The sequence below is a fragment of the Castor canadensis genome, chromosome 4 (genome assembly GCF_047511655.1).
Source record: "Castor canadensis chromosome 4, mCasCan1.hap1v2, whole genome shotgun sequence".
Taxonomy (NCBI): domain Eukaryota; kingdom Metazoa; phylum Chordata; class Mammalia; order Rodentia; family Castoridae; genus Castor; species Castor canadensis.
In genome coordinates this window covers 186,025,823-186,039,513 of record NC_133389.1, presented here as the reverse complement: position 1 = coordinate 186,039,513, position 13,691 = coordinate 186,025,823, and the positions used below count along the sequence as shown (strand labels likewise).

The window sequence follows — 13,691 nt, the reverse complement described above, 5'->3', positions numbered from 1 at the left end:
TTTGTGTATTGGATTTTGGTTTTGTTTCTTGGGTTATTTTGCAGCACTGGGGGGTCGAACCCAGGGTCTTATGCATGCTAGGGAAGTACTCAACCACTGAACCACATCCCAACCTTAAGACTGTGGGATTTAAATGTCATTTAGTCTGGAGAGAGCAGAGAAATACCTTTCAAAGGAACCACACAGGGGGATCCCCAAGATACTTGCTAAGGTGGGTGTGGGATTTCTACCCTGATGAGTTCTTGACCCTTGACAATCCCCAGTGTTGTATTCAGGGCATGGTCCACTAAGGAAGAGATGACCAGCCATCTGTTGAACCCCAAACCTGTGAATGTCTCCCTGCTGTGGAACATATGTAGACCCTTCAGTGAAAACATGACAGATTTGGCAAAGTTTTCCAACTGGAGATATTAAATAGTAGCACATGAGCACACCATCCTATTCAATGCTAAAGACTAACCTGCCTCCTCTACTAGCTGCCCATCACATTACGATAGAGCATCTTTTTTTTTTTTTTTTTGGTGAGACTGGGACTTGAACTCAGGGCTTCATGCTTGAAGGCTCTCTACCACTTGAGCCACACCTCCAATCCAAGACAGAACATCTTAATGACATTTTTGCAGGATGGTTCAAGTTTATCTGCGGTTAACACAAAATGAACAATGGCTGTGTTCATTGGCTATGTATGGCATGGTAGGTACAGCTAACAGGTCACACAGGACGTTCTACTTACTATCATCCATGACATTATTTCCATAGACTCTCAATGATGTGGGAGAGATGGTACTTTGCTGTTTCACACACAGGTGGATGGCCATCAGGGGTGAATACTAATAGGAGGTCACTCTAGTGTCTGGGCAGGTCATTCTTTCCTGTGTTGTGGACACAGAGAGATGAGACATCCCCTCCCAGACACAGCCAGGGCAGGATTTGACAGGCATCCCTCATAGGACAGTGACATGCCTGCTCTATGAAGCCTTCCAGGTACTGTGCTCAGATACAGACCTTGAATGTTGAGGTCATCCTACTGGGAAGAGCCCTGGGTAGTGGACAGTAGGGCCAGATGGAAGCAGGACACGGACACAATCCCACCAGGGATTGTGGGGGCTCCAGATGATCCCAAAGGGCACCTAGTGTTGCACCTGAGCAGGGGACCTGCCAGTCATGTGGAAGGTCACCCCAGGTGGAAATTCTCAAAGAGAAAGCATATTATGGGTTAAGAGGGAAACAGATATACAGGGTTAGAATGCTCTGCTCCAGGGACCATGTGTCTGGCTTGTTATCTGAGCCTGTTTCCTATTGCTATAACAAGACACCCGAGGCTGGGGGCTTTGCAAACAAAACAGTTACTCAGCTCACAGTGCTGGAGATGCCACCTCTGCCCAGCTCTTGTGAGGGCCTCTGGCTATATCACAACATGGCAATGGTGTCATGGCAGAAGCATGTGCAAGAGGCGGGAGCACATGGAGAGATGGAACCAGAGATCTCAAGGTCAGGCATGCTGTTTCTATGACAACCTACTGGCATAGGCACTAACCTAGCCAGGGTCTCCAAAAAAGACAGTGTCCCCTGTTAGGGTGGCACCCATGACCCATTAGGCAGCCTCTGCCCATCTCCTGACCCTGGTCCTCAGTCCAGTGCTGAGTTACCTCCTCTACTCTCAGGCTTGAGGCTCCCATGTGGGCTGAGGCAGATCACATAAGGCGTCTTTTCTCTTAAAATCAGCAGGCTCATAATATAAAATGATGCAAAATTAGTCTATCCATGGTTCACAGATGTTTTAAGTGGATTGCCAGAAAATCATTACTAGAGAACATTACTGACGTTATGTTTCTTTCTAAGATCAGCTTTGGAGGGATAGCAACACCCAGGAAATCAGAGTCGTCTCAAAGAAAAAACTTCCTTGGATGTTTGGAAAACATCAATTTTAATGGGGACAATATTATTGACATGGCCAAGCGGCACAGACCACAGGTCCTCATTACGGTAAGAGCTGCCCCCTCCCCCAGGGACAGGCTGGCAACCCTTGCTTGAGGGGCTCCCCAACAGGAGCAACAGGAGTGAACCCAAACCAAAGCAAATGCAGCTAATGTTTTGTTTCATGAGGTAGAAAATGTGGCTTTGATGAAGGCCTGCCTCCTGCTTTCCTTGGGTGGATACAAGGTCCTCTAGGGCCTCAGCTGCCAGTCTCACAGGATGAGAACCCCCAGAGCCCTGATGTTAAACATGGAGGTGTTCTTGAGATGTTGGGAACAGAGTGCTAACTTGGGATTTTGGAGACAGGGACCTAATTAGCTGTTGTGATATTTTCTGTGACCTACAGCAGATGGTAAAGAATAAACATGAGTGTTGGTTTCACCTAGGCTTTGGTTGCAACTCAGGATTCTCTGAAGGCTCTGCCATAGGACACAGGCTTAGCCTGTCCTCTTGTCCTGTCATTAATATATCAGTTAAACATCATTCCACTGAAAGCCTAATCCCTCAGACTTTGTTGACAGGTCTTCTCCTGAAAGATGAATTTTTCACAGCAGACTCAGCCCCAGTCAGAAGCCATCAGCTCTGGCTCATGGGTCCTTTGGGTCCTTCTGTGGAAACTGGGACCTCCATGGTCATTGGGTCACCCTGAGGCAGTTCACCCAGACTTTCCTGGAGCCAGATCCCCAGCCCTCAGGGGAGAAAGGGGTTTTGTCATGTTTGTGTCTCCAGAGAGGCGGTAGGTTTGATACCAGTGAGTCAGAGGCTAAGGATGCTGGGCCAGTGGCAGGGGCAGCTGCTAGTCCACTCTGAGGTCAGCAGCACATAACTCCCCTGGGCTGCTTTGCAATGCTGGTTCCTGGGAGGACATGGACAGGTAAGGTGTCTGTCTGAGAGATCAATTGACTAGAAGAGTGCCTCTCCAGAAGACCCCTCAGCACCTCCATCTCATCCCCAGGGCAGCGTGGCCTTCTCCTGCTCAGGCCCAAAGACCATGCCAGCCACCTTCCTGAGCACCCGCAGCTACTTAGTGCTGCCCAGCACCCCAGGGGAGGACAGGGCCTCTGTCAGCTTCCAGTTCCGGACATGGGACAGCACAGGGCTGTTGCTTTCCAGCCAATCCCACCATGACTCTGGGGGATTCTTCCTCGCTCTCCAGGACGGAAACCTCAAGCTGGGTCTTCACTCAACTCCAGGACACACACACAGTGAGGTCACCACAGGTAATGCTCACCAATCCCACTCGGCTGCCCCTCCATAGGTCCCCACGAGCTTCACACAGTGCAGATTTTAAAGTGACTCCTTGGGTAGAGAGAAGCAAGCCTCATTTCCCTTGAACACAGCCATCTCCTGTTTACACTGGTGACACTACTTGTTAGCTGTGACCACTAGTCACACAAGTGTCCACACAATGAAGACAGCTTTGAAGGTGGGAGCAGGTGCTGGTGAGATGGACCCCTGCACACTGCGGGGTGTCTTCCTCCTCTATGTGAAGCTTTGGTCAAACCAGCCTCAGCTTCAGGGCTGAGTACCTATCTAGAGTTAAACACCTGTCCATAAGACACAGGAGCTGACTGAGGGGAGGTGCACCCCAGGCAGTCCTGCCATTTGCTGTGTGATCAGTGATGTGTCATTAAGGAGTCTCTGACAACGATGGTCTGTGGAGTCCACCTGGGGCACTGCTTTGGCAAGACTGCACTCTCTCCTGCCCATGAATATCAGAATTCTCAGTGAAGAGCTGGGTAGAGCACTTGGTGATATAGAATGACACCCAGGCCCTGCATTTAATCGTTGGTCGGTGGTGCCTAGTGACACACTTCCTCTAACAAAAGCAGTGAAACATGAAAAAAGTAGAAACAGTAGAAAATTCCCTTGAAGCTAAACATGAAGAAAACCAGGCATGTCATTTCTATAAGTATAGAAAACTAAAACTTGTTCCTGTTTCTCCTCCATCTATCCATCCCTGAAAAATAAAAGTAGAACTTCCAAAATCAGTTGTCCTTGGATATTTTTACAAAGGACTGACCTCTGCCTGCCCACTTCACATTAATAACAAGATGAGTTTGCAGGAGGTCGGGGCCTGGGAAGCATAAATCAGATTTGCTATTTAAGCATGAGCAAGTTTTTAAGCAAGGGACAGAAGAGTGTCAATTTATAGCCAATGGACTGTCACTGTAGGATTTACTACCCTTGGGAGTCAGTCATGACCGAACACAGAACATCTGAGACACACTATCTTATCAGTGACACTTTACAAGCAGAGGCCTGAATCCTTTTCCTGGCATGTTGGTGCAAATGTGTGAAAAACTGCTGGGAATAAGGTTCTGAGACACCTTCAGATCCTCACAGCAAGCTCAGACCTGACAGAAGTCAGCTAGGACTTGATCTGGTGGACACCCCAGTGGCCCAGGTGCCTCACTCCAGGTGTCCTGTTCCACACAGTCCTCTCAGCAGGCTGGACCTAGTGACAAAAGCAATGGGCATCTTGGGATCAGGGTAGTGAGGCCATGTGCTGGTTGACCCTGGTTGGTCAGCAGTCATGCCATGAGTCCCAGGGGAGGGTCCTGAGGGCAGAGCTCTCGGTCCACAGGATCCAAATCCTACCAACAGCCCACCCAGGCACAGAAACTGATGAAGCTGTTAAAAACCATCAAATTTGCAGGTGATTTGCCATGCAGAGCTACATCAGATTATTAAATATGGCCATGTTCAAAATTAGCAGGAGGCAGACCATTTGTGAATATAGGTGCAGAACCAGAGGCTTACCTGGGTACAACACTTCTGATTGCCTTCTTTGTCCAAGTGTAAATGTTGCTTCCAGGTGCATTAACCCCCGTTACCAAGGGTGATGATACCTTGTATCTATTTGAGGTACACAAGGTGCACACATTGTATCAGAGCAATGAGCTCTGGGACAGGCTCACAACTTGCTAGGCAAGGTGGTCTTTGTCACCCACTTAAGGTCTGCTCTAGGAGTCCAACATTACTAACCCCGTGCTGTGCACAGGACCCAGAACACACAACCTCATGGTTGAAGAGGGTTGGTTACCTGTGATCAGACATTTGTCCACCAATTCCCACTGTTTGTTGTTCTTCATGGTGAAATTCTTTATTGTTAGATTTAGTGAAGCAACGAAATTTTGTATTTAAAGCTTATGTGATTGAACTATAGATTATTTGACAGTTTCCTTCCACATAAGCAAAGATTTTTTGACTTAGGGCTCTCAGGCTGACCATTTGATAATTAAGGCACTGTTTGAAACACAGCTATGAAATTTCAACAGAACTTAATGAGAATGACATACTTATGATTATAATAAATTTAATTTTTCTATTAAAGAGTGTTTTTTCTTAATTATAGGAGATTTATAATGGTAATCTGTTATTCCTTGAGATTCTGATGTGCTAAAAATGGAGCTGAACTGAGTTACAATTTGTGTACCTGCATACATACACACCTTGTTGGGTAAAAATTCCAGTGTAATTTCCAACTTTGAAAACTTCATTTCAAATTGTTTAAAAATACTATTTCAACCAAGTACAGGTCAAATATAACTCTGAGTGACACAAACATTTTGTTAATCTTTGCCAAAAGATTGACTGTCAAATCAAAAGATATTCAGATGACAGTGGTCCCCCTAGAGCAGCCCATGACCTACATGGGAACAATGTGAAATTCCAATTGTATTGACTTGGTCAGTGTGATAACTATTTTTCTAACTAGCTCCATGTTTACTCTTGGGTCCCAAACACTGTCCACCATAGGAATGGCTGCCCTCACCTGTGCTCTGGTGGACAGCACTATTTCTTGTTCACTTTTCTTTTAAAGCAGCAGGCAATGGCCACTAAAAATTGCTTGAAGGGGTATAAGGATTGAGGGAGGAAAATTGGCTCAAAGTGCACTGAAACCATGTGTGGAAACATCACAGTGCAACTCCCTTCTACACTTAATTTATGATAATAAAAAATAAAAATTTAAAAAAACAGGAGAGTTAACATTAAAATCCAACTGTCAGATTCTCTTGAATAACTGGAAATTGGGTGCACCGAGGCAGCTGGCCCAGGAGATACTCTCCTCCAGAACCTGAGCAGCAGTGCAGGTCTCTGGCCCATCATGCCAGAGCGGCAGAGACCAGGCCCTGGATCAGACACCTGTGGGCAGTAGGCCACCTCAGCCCCTCCTAACCTGGAGAGCTTCAGCCCCCCCCCCCACCCCCCACCCCCATTCTATTCAGCGCGAGGGCCTGCTCAGCACCTTGACGAGAGAAGTAGTAGAGACACCTGTGGGTCCAGGCTAGGGACTTCTGGAGGTTTCAGAAGATGTGTAAGGATAGACAGATGACACAGCATTGGTACCCAGGTCAACACCACACCTTGATAGTAGAAGTCCTTGTCCAAAGCTCAGTCACAGGAGTGGCTCACAGCATCTGCCTTGGGCAGGGTCCTGACCCGGAGGCTGTGATGTAAGACAATAACAGAGCTCTCTACATTCCCCTAGAACTTGGGTGAATAACTATTTCTGTATCCCCCAAAGTTAAGTCACAAGGACAGAGCAGGAAAGAGAGCTGGGCCAGGTGATAGGGACAATGTAGAGCACACTGGCAGGATGGGGTAGATGGGTGACAACCCCCTTCCTCAAATTCTGTATTTATTGGGTTTGTTGATTCCTGGGATCTGTGGCTCACAGGCATCTCCTTTACCTGGCTTTGGTTCCCAGATGTTGGGCTGAATGATGGGCAATGGCATTCTGTCTCCCTCGTGGCTCAGAGGGGCCACCTGAGTGTGGTGGTGGACGAGGGTGTAGCTGCCACCCATGCCCTGGTCCCTGTGGAGATGGATTCAGGCAACAGCTACCGCTTTGGAGGTGAGTAGAGACACCACCGTCCATCTTCACTGCCCTCCATGCTATGGCAGGGGTATTACTTCCTTGGTTCTGCACATAGGGCTGATTTCCCCAGAGTTCAGCAGATACAAACAACTTCACTACTTTCTAAGCACTTCTTGAGGTAAAATTTGCACTAAAAATCACAAGAGTCCCTTTGTGACTCAGATCCATTTACATAGGTATGTTTATCAGGGCCTACTGCCTGTCTTCCTGCTCACATCCCAAATGCTGACAAACCCACAGGTCCTTCCTGCCCTCACTTTTCTCTGGTGCTGCCTCCAGGGAAGCCTCCAGGCTCCTTGTGAGTCAGGGAAACCTCTACTGTGCAGAGGCGAAGATCCAGTGTACCCCCCAAGGGGATCCCCCCACCAGGTCTGCTCTGGCCTTGGACTTCTGTCCAGTGGGACTCCCAGCCAATGACTTGAGGACCTGCTGTTGGGTGAGGGAAAAGATTGATTTGGAAAGCCAGAAAACCAAACTTTGTCACCCACAAAGACCATCTTCCCTTGGTCTGTGGGCTGTGGGGAGGGAGGTCAGTAATTAGGAATCTTGGCTTTTCTGACAGGAGGTATTGTAGGTCACAGGATGTTCTGGGTTCTGCAAATCTAAAGAAAAGTCACTAATTAGAAAGATCTCATTAATATCTTCTAAGTTTCTTTTCCTAGGAATAGTTAATTCTATGGCTGTTAGGATACATAGGAAGTTTTTCCCCAGAGAACAGAGGAAGGGAGTGAAAAACTGCCTGGAGAAGTTCGTACACATTAGGTGACTGAGGTCAGAGATGTCACCTACAGCATAGGTGGGTGTGTGGGAAAACCAATGATGCATTGCCTGGCTCTGTGACTTCCAAATTTAGAGAGCTTCAAAAAATCAACTAAAAGCAAGCAGAGCTACGGGATGCATTTAAGTTTTCACTTGGCAACAAGAGAGCCTGGTGCAAAGACACCATTCATTACCAACACACTGCTGCATCCCTCAGTGGTCATGGGCAGGATGCAGCCAGTGAGGACACTGCTCCCTCTGCTAGTCAACAATGGACTCGGGGCTGGACATCTCTGCCCCACACCTCCTGGCCCTCAAAGGCCCTGTGTCCATTGAGGGACTGAGCTGAACCCTCCAGGTTTGCAGCCTCCTTCCTCCCACAGCCAGGGCTCAGGCCATTCCTCTGAGAAGCCCCACAGCCGCAGTTTCACCATTTAGTTTATTTTGAAAAGTTTAAACACATTTTATGAAAAAGGAAGATTGGCAGAATTATTATATTTCTAGAATATTGTGATTACTCAAAAATTTTACTGCATTAATATCCTTTGAACCTAATACTCAATATTGGGCAGGTAATGCTGTAGTCCTCAGTTGTGGAGATAAACAGATTCACTGTGTCTAGTCTTTGGTAGGTATTTAGCTATTTGAACTGTATGTGTTACCCTTAAAATAAGAAAACAATGAGAAAAAAGATTCAGTGTCAAACCAGAACTTTGTGACATGATTTTTAATTTTAAATTTAAAATTTCACACTATTTGCACATAGTACTTAAAGTGATTTACAATGGAGTATACATGTGTACTCATATTTGTCACAATGTAAATTATTGGGAAGAGAAAGCATTGAGTAGTTTTGACTTATTCGAACAAAAATGAAAATCAGACATGTAACTAAATACATGGAAAGCTGTACGGATTGACAATAGTGAGACTGCTTCCTGATTCTTTTTCCCTGACTTTGATATCTGTGACCATTAATATAGGGCTGCAGGGGAGTTCTTATAACAACCACCAAAAAATTTTGGCAGCTGAACTCTATGCTTAAAAACATTGTTTATTATAGTTTGTTAAAATGTAACAAACTAATCATAACATCTCAAACCCCTTTTTTTAGGAGTGATACAGTGTTAATTTCTGTCATTTGAATAATTGAGAGATTTCCTAAATGTAAACAATGACAAAACTTTTAAACCTGTACTTAGGGAAAAATGATGCTCCAGGAAAGGGATTAATGAGGTACTGTTTTATGGATGAGGAACAAGTGAAGTACAAAATCCAAGTCCCACAGCACTATAAGCAGAAGAACGCCCAGCATCATGTGACCTGAATGCTGACAGCATGAGCAGATGTGGCGGCTTTCTGGTAATGCTGACGAAAGCCCCCTGCTTCACCGCCAGCACTGGCTGCCCGCGTACAGGTTCCTCATCCTCCACCTGGGCTCTGAGGACTGGGCAGGAAGTGAGGTGGGAGAAAGCCACACAGGTTCTGGGATACAGGAATCAAGGGCCACTGTCACCTGGACAGGCTCAGGACGGACTGCCTGGGACCAAGGGTGCAGTTGGGCAAAGGTGGTGTCTGGACTTCAGGAATGATCAAGTGATAATCTATTTCCGGTACAGCATTGCTGCAAGGTAGCACTTTGGAAGGACATACGTGCCACTGTCTATGTGCTGTTACCTTTTATGGTATTAAGACATTAATGTTCAAAGTTAGGTTTTGCTGATATGTTTACCTAACTCACCTAAAAGACCTGCTTCCACAAGTCTTTAGGAACCCACGTGAATGAGCCTGGCACTCACAGGGCTTCCCAGGAAGTGACCCATCACACTGAGGCTCAACATCACGGTTCAAACTCCAGTTCTAGCAGTTTGCATATGTAATAAGTCCTCATTTTAAATTCTAATTTTAAATCTGTGTGCATCTGATTTTTCACATAAAATCCATACTGCTAAAAGGAGTTATATTTTTCAGTTTTCTTTACATAAAGATGATGCTTCATGTTCAGAGAGAATTTTAAATCCCAACAGCTCTACCACTTGAATCATACCCCCAGATGTTTTTTCTTTAGATCGTTTTTGATAGAATCCAGCATTTTTTCCCCAAACTGGTTTGGGGCTACAATCCTCTTACCTCCATCTCTCAAGTAGATGGGATTACAGGCGTGAAGCTCCATGCCTGGTCTATCTTTTTTGTATTCTTGACTCTGTTATTTTCCATGTTCCTGTCCTTCCAATGAGCAGAAGACCCCTCACCACCCTAAGTCTAGCCTCAGGCATCTGTACACGGAGGCACCACTGCCTCTCAGGCTGGGATCCGTGTGCAGTGTGTCCCACTCACCAGTTCTCTTGTATCTCTGACTGATCAGGGTGCCTCCCTCGTGGCCCTGGGGCTGATTGTGAGCCCTCACCAAGTGGTTTCCAGGGATGTCTCAGAGGCATCTCCATCAATGCCCACCCAGCGGATCTGATCTCCGTGCAGCAGGGGGTGTTGGGGAACTTCAGCGATGTCCAGATAGACACTTGTGGCATCCTGGACAGGTAAGGGCAGCTTTCTGGCAACCTTGTACTTGACAAAAGTACCCTGGATGGACAGTCTCTCTGTCCCATCTCTGTCCCTTTCTGTCTCTGTCTCTCTCTGTCTCCCCGCCCCCCCTCTCTCTATCTCTCTTCCCCCCACCCAAAGGCCAATATTAGACAGAAAGTGAGATGATTGTGCTTCCTATGAGAAGGTAAGGAAAATCATGTTCATAGTTGTGTAAAATAGAGTCTCTTGAATTCTGGCATTTGGACAGAAGGTGCTAGAGTGTTGCTCTCTCTCCCACGTTCATTCAGAACACACATTGTTGATGTCACTGTCATTGTCCACAGGACATTGCAGGGGTGTCACTGGAGAGAAGATGCATACTGTAAAAAGAATTAGAAAAAGATCGGAGCTTAAATGCTGCCATTGCAGGAGTTGCAAGGCTCTGCAACTTGAATTATTTGGGTCAACAGCATGACCAGTCTGCATTCCCACCTAACTGCCAATGTACTTTTGGGTGAGCACTACTTGAACATTCCCTTTCCATCAGCTCTTATCCAATTGGAATAAGCATCACTCATTTTTATCTGTTCTCAGATTCACCATGCCCCTTAGTCTTTCTTTGAACAGTAATTAGATAGGGAAAGCACAGTTCTCACCAAATGATGACTCACTCTAAGACTTGATTTTTTTAAAACCCAGAAAATCTTCCCACATGTACACATTCTATCAATTTTGGATGGAAAATTCCTTCCATGATGAAAACTTGTAAAAAGGAGACATTCACAAATAAACTTATACATGGGATTTGGATGATGAGGCTGGGAGGTGTTGCTGGTAACCACTGCCCCTTTGCAGGCCATGTCCCCAGCACTGCTACCCCACTTTACCATAGTGGCACAGTAGCTTCAGAAGCCCGTTGTCTCACTCCTTTTGTTCTTCTTGCAATTTTTTGGTTATTCTAGGTGTTTGAATTTTCATATGAATTTCAAAATTAGCTTGTACATTTCTTTAAAAACTTCCTCTGGGAATTTGACCAGGTTTGTGCCGAATTCATAACCAGCTGGAGAAGAACCACAGCCTTGACCTGTAGTGTGGCTTACAGCGCTGCTCTCTCTGTGCTTCCTCCCAGTCTTGGTGCTGTGGTCAGTGTGCTTTCATTCTACCCATGTCGTAAATATTCCCTACGTCATTCTCTTTAACAAAACTTAAATGACAGCATAGCCATACCAGCACAGCTATGCAGGTACCTCCCCATTGCTCTCTGCTCCTTGGTGTAGACGAATGCTACCATTCTGGGTCATTTTTCCTCTGACTGAAGAAGTTCCTTAATGTTCATTCTTCAGAGCTCTGGGCCTGCTCTTTTACATGTTTCTTAACTATTTCAACATGTGATGTCTGGTTAAGTTTTTGTCTCACCTTTGTTTTTGAAATGCACTTTCACCAGGTGTGGCATTCTCATTTGATGGATTTTTACATTGCTTCACAGTCTTGTTCCCTCTTTCCTGCCCCATCATCTCCCATAGGAATCTTCTGTTATCTTTCTCTTTTCCCTGTGGACAAAACATTTCCTTACACTGGATGCTTTAACGATGGTCTTCATTGCAGTTTAAGCAATTTCATTGCAATTGGTTTTAATATAGTTTATCCATTTGTGTGTGCTTATGTGACATTGGGATTCTTGGGCTTGTGGGTTTCTAAGTTTCATCAGATTTGGGGGATTTGCTGCCATTATTTACTCGAATATTTTCCCTTCGGCTCCTCTTCTCTGTCTGGGGCAACTTTAATTTTGTGCAGAGTTGACCACTGGGAATTGTCCACAGCCCACATGTTTCATTCATGTTTTTCATTTAAGGGATTATTTTCTCCTTTGCCTACATGTTAGCTAGTATTTTCTGTAATGTCTAATCTGATATTAACACTATTCAGTGTGTTTTTATGTCAGGCATTGTAATTTAATTTCTAGAAAGTTAACTGGTGCCTTTTTATGTCTTCCATATGTACACTGTGTTTTTTTCTTGTTTAGGACAAGGGCATGACCTCTGTCAATTCTGCATTGGTTTTGGTTAATGAGTTTTTCCTTCTTACATGACCATATTTTATTGCTTCTTAACATGACTGGGGTGTTAGATGGAGTGTTACAGATTGTGAATTTACCCTATTTGGTACTGTGTAACATAACATTCAGTGTGACAAATGCTGGCTCACACATAGAGGCAAGCACATGGACATGCACACATACACAACAGCACTGACCATGTCTGACAACAGATAAAATGTAGCGTCCCCTTCCCAGGGCCATGGTGTGCAAAGGGACCAGGTCTGGGAGTTGCTGCTGGTGTCAGATCTCTGGTCCCTGAGGGGGAGTGAGCAGGCAAGGACAGACTCTCAAGCGTGCAGGCCCATGATAAGAGGATGGGAGGGGAGTTGATAAGAGATGCCCATCCACAGTCCTAAGCAGGAGGGTGTCCATGTGTGGTTCACTCAATGGAAACCTCACAGCAGTCTCAGGGAGCCACCAGGTTGAGGACCTGGAGGGGACTCCAGAGCCTGGGTGTGCAGGAAGAGACCATGTGCTGAGGTTTAGCAGGGGCCAGCCACCACCGGGTAGAGCAGGTGGATTCCTCCTCCTTTGACCAAGAATAGAGAAAGGGACTTGGTGAGCAATTGTGACACATGTGCAGATTAGAGAATGGTGCACTTACCTGGGAAATGGGGGACCCCGTCTATTTTCTGCACACAGTACTAAGCTCTGCACATGCTAAAATCACTTTCTATAGGACTTGTTCTTTAGGTATCTCATTCATCACTAGTGTTACTGTTTTGCTATTTTAATTGTTTATAACTTCTCTTCATCATTCTAGATGTCTATTAAATTCAAATACATAACATTTTAAACAAATTGTGGTAACTATGGTCATTGATTTCTTTAAGTGATCAGAGAGCTAATGCTAACATAAATTTATTGACATGAAAACGCTCATGACATATTAATGAATCATTGATAAAGAGATTGCAAAATATCATATATAATTTCATGCCACATACTTCAGCATAAACATGCATGTATGCATAACCATATGGGGTATTTTATGTTCTAGGATTACAAAACTATGTTTATGGGGGTTTTTTGTGCTCCTCTGGGTTGTCTTAATATTTGATAATGAACATTTGTCTTTATTTATATTCAAGAAAATCAATGAAGCAGTGCCCCATTACAATTCAGGAAAGTTCTGTAAGTGAAGTCCCAGGTACCTCATTCTTCATCTAGCTGGGAAGATGGCAAAGTTCCCATCACACAAAGACAGCTGTCAGTTTTCCTGAGTGTTCCTCAATTCACTTGTTTTTCTTGGGAAAGCAAAATGCACATAAAACCTTGGTGCCAACTGGCCTTTCATTCTAAGTCCCAAGTGGAGAAGAGTCAGAGTGGCCCTTGTGAGCCCAGGATAAGCAGCCTGCAGGGCCCTGGCCCAACATAACATGTGGGTAACACATGTTACCCATCTCTCTCTATCTCTCCTCCCAGTCTCCCTTCCCTTCCACTTTCTTT

The 13,691-nt window shown here is 45.3% G+C and overlaps 1 protein-coding gene across 4 annotated transcripts in view; it reads left to right on the top strand.

The window, feature by feature from the left end:
- Positions 1 to 13,691, top strand: part of LOC109678597 (contactin-associated protein-like 4) — a 130,690-nt gene that overhangs the window by 74,793 nt on the left and 42,206 nt on the right. For 3 of the 4 annotated variants that reach the window (XM_074072299.1, XM_074072301.1, XM_074072298.1), the window contains exons 7-10: positions 1,843 to 1,986; positions 2,933 to 3,197; positions 6,692 to 6,838; positions 9,987 to 10,158. In XM_074072299.1, coding sequence (XP_073928400.1) covers positions 1,843 to 1,986; positions 2,933 to 3,197; positions 6,692 to 6,838; positions 9,987 to 10,158 — 728 coding nt within the window. The remainder of the gene's footprint in view (positions 1 to 1,842; positions 1,987 to 2,932; positions 3,198 to 6,691; positions 6,839 to 9,986; positions 10,159 to 13,691) is intronic. The other variant, XM_074072302.1, reaches the window with a different exon arrangement.